This window comes from Cucurbita moschata, unplaced genomic scaffold (assembly GCF_002738365.1).
Source record: "Cucurbita moschata cultivar Rifu unplaced genomic scaffold, Cmos_1.0 Cmo_Scf00014, whole genome shotgun sequence".
Classification (NCBI taxonomy): Eukaryota; Viridiplantae; Streptophyta; class Magnoliopsida; order Cucurbitales; family Cucurbitaceae; genus Cucurbita; species Cucurbita moschata.
Genome location: NW_019268530.1, coordinates 782,261 through 789,001, shown reverse-complemented (window position 1 = coordinate 789,001; position 6,741 = coordinate 782,261). Strand labels below are relative to the sequence as shown.

Genomic DNA, 6,741 nt, shown 5'->3' with positions numbered 1-6,741 from the left:
GGGGGGGGGAATTGTTCAATCTTGTTCTTCTTCGACATGTCTCCTCATTTCCAATTCAACTGAGCACCGCGTCGGAGTAGCTTGCTTTGGACGCTGAACAAAATCTTCAATTTCATCGCCACTGAAGGTAAATCGAAATCCCTCTCTTTTGTTTAATGCTGTTGAGCTATAGAAGATCGATATCTGCATTTGCGAATCTCAACCCTAATAAATCCTTCGAGGTAAGGAACTTTCGATTTTGCGTCGTGTGTTGTAGAGTTTTGAGTTCGGCTTAATTTGAAAACCAGTTTGACGCCAAGTGATTCTGTCTCCTGCCTTAGCTTTATTCCGATGGCCAATCAATTAGCTGCAAAAGCTTGCAATCTTCCTTCACTTCCTCATCTCAAACATCTAATCCAGTAATAATTATCCATCATGGATGCTTTGCACTCCCTGATTTCTTAGCTTTAGTAAGCCACTTGAAATCGTCTCTTCCATGAATTCCAACTCTACCACTTCATGTCATTGCTCATTTGGCTCTCTCGAAAATCTCCAAAGCCATATGGCAAAGGAAGTCATTCATACTTACAATTTGAAGTTCTTTTTAATAATCTTCTTTTGGGATAGTGGACTATTGTTGACTATCTTAAGATGGCAAGGATTATTCCTAATTGTTGCGCTCATAGGGTGGTTATTTTCTGAATTTTAAGTGATCGTCTGTTACCAATAACCCTAATTTGCTGTATCTTGATTAATGGTTCTTTAAATCTTTCTATTTATTAAACTTCACTCTCTTTCAGGTGCATCACACTTTTGTAACTGCAGGGTCGGATGGTGCTTTTAATATCTGGGACGAGGATAGCTGTGAGATCCCACGTCGGTTGGGGAGGAGAACGAAACATTATTTATAAGGGTACGGAAACCTCTCCCTAACATACTCATTTTAAAATCCTCGAGGGAAAGTCCGAAAGGCAAAGTCCAAAGAGTATAATGTCTGCTTGCTAAAGATGAGTTTGAACGGTTACAATAGCAAACACAAACAAAGGCCGAAGGTTCCTTCAAATACTTATTGGATTTTTAACTTCTTAAGATTTATAAAATAGTTTGGAGAGTTGCATGGGAACTATGTTTACATTCTGATACATAAAACTTGTTTGGTGGAATGATGCTCCAAAGTAAGTTCCCCATAAGTTATTTGCTCAATTTAATTTTTAAATAGATTGCCTTCATTTCCTGTTAGCTTTATGACCAGAGATCAGTATGTTTTATGACAAGATTAAATTGAGCTAAAAACTGATGAGAAACTCTCTTTTGAAGTTTGGCAAATGTTGGAGGTAGCAAGTATTGAGATATGAGGTAGCAAGTATAGGGGTGGGCTCTTGAATTTCTTCATTACTTGTGTTCTTTTCCTTTATTCCTCTACAATCCATCTCTTTCCATTTGGTTCCCATCACACATTACTACTAGTTTTTTTCAATTACTACTAGTTTTTTATTGAAAAGCTTTTGGACTTTGAGGTAATAAGCTTGACTTAGCAAATAAAGTTATTGACTTGGAGCAATTGTAGGATAATTGCTGGTAGTAATAACTTTAGGAAAATTGTTAGTTTTTTGTTTAGGAGATTTGTTAGTAGTTGCTAACGAGTGGAAAAAGTTTAGGAAATTTGTTAGTGTTTTCTCAACTATGAATACTTAGTAAGATGCAATCCTTTATACACAACAACAAAGAGAGTTGAAAAGCATAGTACTTAAGGTTTTTTGTTCCAAGAACTCTCTCCTCAAGTTGTTTTTTATGTTTCATTTATTTTTTTCGGTATATTTCGATTGTGGGTCATATCCAACACGGACAGTGGGCCATATGGCCATATCCATAGACAAGACCCTAGTTGAGCAAGTGATACTAACGGACTTGGTGTGACATGTTTGTTTTGTTTTGTTATAGGTACGATATGGTACCCCTACAGATTGAAATCTCTTGCTAGCGAACTGTGGGAATCCTTCTCTTCCCAATATTTTTCCTTTTGAATTAAGGTTTAAAGAACAGAGGGGTGGGATTTATATAGGTATGCCAGGATTGGAGTAAAGGGGCAGAAAATCACAACCCTGCAACAGCCAAGACCTTCATTTACTTGCACCTACCGCAGGCACTTGGTTGGAGTGCATAATTTTGTTGATTTCTGTACTTGTTTACAATGTTCTTGCAGGCTTAGAATTTTCCCCCCTTCGAATGTATCCTATTCTCTGATGTCATATTACTCTAAGTTTAACGAGGCAGCACAAATTTTGAATATATTTTTACTTCAGATCCTAGTGCACAAGTTTCATTGTATGATTGGAAACACTTTATCTTTCTAATACATCGGAAATTTACACCATACTTATTATTAATATTAATATTGTATTCACATTACTTACATTTTGTTGATATTTTTCGTTAATTCAATTCTCATTTGGATGTCAAACTGTATAGGTGTACATGGTCGAGTCGGGTTAGATTGAGAAATTTTTTTGGACCCACAAAAAATTTGGGTTGGTTAGATGAGTAACTTAACTCAATCCTGGCTCTGGCGTTCAAGAAAATTTTAAAAAGTTTTATTTATTCATTATTCATAATTATTCGATACAATTTTATATAAAAAATATATATATATATATATGAGGCAAACCCAAAAAGATATTTTAATATATTTTATAAGATTTTGTTCATCAACTTCAAGTTTTGTCCAATGAACTTGAGACCCGAATTGAATATATTCGGGTTTAGAAAAATTAACCCGACCAGTTGGGTTGTGTTGGGTCAGTTCGAGTTGTCGAGTTGTACGCCCTAACATGAAAAGCAAAAAGAAGAAAAAGACAAAAAAAAAAAAAAGTTGGTATAAATTTGGACTATTCCCAGGTCTCTCCCATTTCCATCACACTCTCTCTCTCACTCTTACAGTCTTTCTCTCTCTAAAATGGCAAGACCTCAACAGCGCTATCGAGGAGTCCGGCAAAGGCATTGGGGCTCTTGGGTCTCCGAGATTCGTCACCCTTTGCTGTAACTCTTCTAATATCACTTCTCCTCTACTTTTGTACTATAAATTTTTAACTAATTAATGAACTAAATCGTTACTTTATTATTTTTAAATATCAAAATACGTTTCTTTAATAAATTATGATATTATATAAAAAATTGATTTTTTTTTTTTTTTTCCTTTTTGTCTCTCCTTCAGGAAGACAAGGATATGGCTGGGAACTTTCGAAACGGCGGAAGACGCAGCCAGAGCATACGACGAAGCAGCCAGAATCATGTGTTGCCCTAACAATCTCCCAACCAATCACAACGCGCCACGTCACTCTTTGTCCGCGCCGCCGCCGTCCTCGAACCTTCTAACCCCGACATTGATCGAGAAGTTGCAGAAATGTCGAACGGCTTCTTTCCAAATGGTCAAAAAGCAATTCCCCAACAAAACCCACTTCTCCGACCGGAAATCCGCTCACCCAAGTCGCCGTCAGCCCACCAATTTCGACGACGGCTATGGTGCCTCCGGCGTTCACTTTCCGGAGACGGACTCCAAGTGGGTCGCCGGCGGTGAGGCTCAGGAGATCGCCCGGCTTGAAGATGATCACGTAGAGCAAATGATTCAAGAATTGCTTGATCTTGGGTCATTTGAGTTTTGCCCTAATAATAATAATTATCTTAATGATATTGAGTCTACAAATAATTAAAATATATTATTTAATAAATAAATTTAACGCACTTTTTCCTTTTTTATATTTAATTTTTAGAACTTGTTTTTAAGTAATTATTCAGTAAAAAAAAAAACATCACATATATACACTATATAAGTTATTATAACATTAATTAAATTACAGATTTAGTCGCAAAAATATCTATTTACGGATTGATGGCACGACTGCTTGATGTCTGACTCTGATATTATTTATTTTGGCCCGTTATATATTGTCATCAGTCTCACGTTTTTAAAATGGTTGAGAAAAGTTTTTCACACCTCTATAAAAAAAAATGCTCCGTTCTCCTTTCTAATCAATATGAGATCTCAGAATCCACCTGTGCTTGAAATAGAAATTCACAAATTCTATATTTATATTTTTGTTTTTTATGAGCAGAAAATTCTAAAAAAAAGTCAAAAGAATGGTTTGTTTGACAAAGTACTGCAACCTTGGATCATGCGAAGGAATGAAATAAATAAAGAAAACTATGAAAAGAGGTTGAAGATAATAGAGAAAGGGAGGAATAAAAAATAAAGATAAAAGAAGAAAAAAAAACAAAATTAATTAAAGTAAGAGTGAAACTAATAACTAAATAAAAAAAAAAAAATATATATATATATATATATATATATATATATATAATAATATTTCAAAGAATATTAATAAAAATATTTAAAGAATATTAATATATAAAAGAGAATAATCTATAGATAGAATGAGTATGTGGGTCAAAAGTGATTTTTAAAAATAGAAGAAACAAAAATAAATAAATAAATTAAATTAAATAAAATAAAACGGCAGGAGATAATAAAGCTGTCAAGTCCCTTATCAAGGTGAGAACAGAAAAATAAAAAGAAAAAATAAAGTAGGCGAGAAAACAAAATGAAAGTATTTTAAAAGTTAAATTATAATCATTATCATTTTTTCCGAACCACATTCACATTTTTATTCTTTTTAAAAATTAATATTTATTTTCATTTATTAAAAGTTTAGGTCTATAATTTTATAAGTAACTATTAAATAAAAATATTTTAAAAAGAGAATTAAAATTAAATATTTGGTTTAAAAAATAAAAAAGTAGAGTATAATGATTATGGAATCGGATCTTTAATTATTAGCGCCTACGACCCTTTCTTATTTATTTATTTGGGTTAATCTTCTAGATTAAATGGTAATAATTTAAATTTATTAATTAATTTTTCGTAAATTAAAGTTGTGCATGGAATGGAATCCATCAATTAGCAACAAATTCCAACATATTAAATCCTTCCCTTTCTCTTTTTGTTTCATAATTGGCTTCCATTTTTATATTCATTTCATTAATTGTATATGCTTTTTTTTTCCACAATATATATTTATTTATTTGTTTAAAAAAACATAAATAATGATGATTTGTACATGTTGTGAAATTGATTGTGTTCCCCATTACAATTTAACACTTAAAAAAAAAAATCATGATTTTCGTAATTTATTACTATTTTTTTTCTCGAGTTCTTAATTTATTACTACTAATTTGTCATGCATCCAAATATTCTTAAATATTCCTGACATAAAAACTATACATTAAGTTATTTTAGCATATTTTGTTCTCACTCATCAAATATTAAAGAAAATATGTAAATCTCACATTGACGGAAACTAAGGGGAGGGTGCCCCGTGGTCTAGCAACCCACATCTCGGCTCGAACCTCTGTGCACTTTTCTTTCTATGCGGGACGATGTTGGGGAGAGAAAGAAATGTGGGTCACCCAATATTAGCATACTTAACGAAAAATAAGTTGCATATCGCTAGTATAAGAAGCAATTATTAATTTTAAAAAAATATCTTTTAATCCTCTTATTCTCACGATCATTATTAATCAACTATGATTTCAGTTCATTTATGTACCTCTCTTTTACTCTAACGATCATTCTTAATCAACTATGATTTCAGTTCATTCATGTACCTCTCTTTGCATCATTATCATATATATATATATATATAAAAGAAAAAGAAAAAGAAAAAGAGATACAATGCATGCTTGAATGCACTTATTGATAATATATTGGGTATTGCTTCAATTATGAGTTAAGGAATTTTGTTGATGTGAATCATATAGATAGATAGAGAGTGATAGCTCATCATTTTCATTCTCTTTTACCTTTATTGCATCCTCTCTATTCACATTCTTCCCACCCTATATTGTATTAATAATGACCACCCTCTTTATTTATTTATTTGATTTTTTGTCACCATCAAATTCAATTTAATAAAATAATTATATTATAATTGACATTATACTCTTATTATTAAGATAATAATATTTCAATATAGAAATGCATTTTTAATTTTAGGTTTATAAACTTGGTGGGCTGGCCCGTAGTAGAGGATCTGAGCTTTTGGATGGGCCCATTTCATTTGAGGCCCAACTAAAAAGGCCTAGAAGCGGGAAGAACAAGGCCGAGATCCACTACCTTGTTATTAAATAAAAAATTATAATACATAATAAAAAGAAAATGAGAAAGGGCAAAAATGTAAATTAAGGACGGGAGGAAAACAGAAAGTTGCAGTAATGGCGGGATCTCAGTAACCTCTGAACGAGCGAGGGTTGAGGAGAAGCAAGAGACTCGCTCTTTCGTTCATTACGGTTGAAGATGCTCCAAAAACTTCCCTATAAAAGCAACAAGCTCCTCATCACTCCACAATAACATAGAAAAAACAAAAAAATATTGTACTATTTCCCCTTCGATCCACGATTTGAAGGAACCTGAAGATGCTTTACTACTCTGTGATTATAGGAAACTGAAAAAGATTTCGCCATTTTTTTTTTTGTATAATCATATATATATATACAAACATATTCTTCTGTGGTATTCTATATAGTGTTGAAAATGACCGATATCAGCTTGGAGGAGATCAAGAATGAGAACATTGATCTTGTAAGTTCTTCTTATCTTCTTTACGTTTCTGTCTTCGGTAATGAAGATTTTGGTTAACTCTGGAGTTTTTTTTTTTTTTTTTTTTTTTTTTTTTTTTTTTTTTTTTTTTTTTTTTTTTTTTTTTTTTTTTT

The 6,741-nt window shown here is 32.3% G+C and overlaps 2 protein-coding genes and 1 long non-coding RNA gene across 3 annotated transcripts in view; all 3 read left to right on the top strand.

The window, feature by feature from the left end:
- The first annotated feature begins 6 nt into the window (after positions 1–6).
- LOC111452010 lies at positions 7–1,295 on the top strand. Its single transcript, XR_002712066.1, has 2 exons — positions 7–127; positions 780–1,295. It is a non-coding gene; the product is annotated as an uncharacterized LOC111452010 (long non-coding RNA).
- A 1,559-nt stretch (positions 1,296–2,854) lies between these two features.
- LOC111452652 (ethylene-responsive transcription factor ERF003-like) lies at positions 2,855–3,703 on the top strand. Its single transcript, XM_023093471.1, has 2 exons — positions 2,855–3,015; positions 3,191–3,703. The coding sequence occupies exons 1-2, from the start codon at positions 2,933–2,935 to the stop codon at positions 3,684–3,686; spliced, it is 579 nt and encodes a 192-aa protein (XP_022949239.1). The 5' UTR covers positions 2,855–2,932; the 3' UTR covers positions 3,687–3,703.
- Positions 3,704–6,280: 2,577 nt separating this feature from the next.
- LOC111452111 (ATPase 9, plasma membrane-type) overlaps positions 6,281–6,741 on the top strand; it is a 4,907-nt gene continuing 4,446 nt past the window's right edge. Inside the window, exon 1 of the mRNA XM_023092655.1 lies at positions 6,281–6,610. Coding sequence (XP_022948423.1) covers positions 6,563–6,610 — 48 coding nt within the window. The 5' untranslated portion in view covers positions 6,281–6,562. The remainder of the gene's footprint in view (positions 6,611–6,741) is intronic.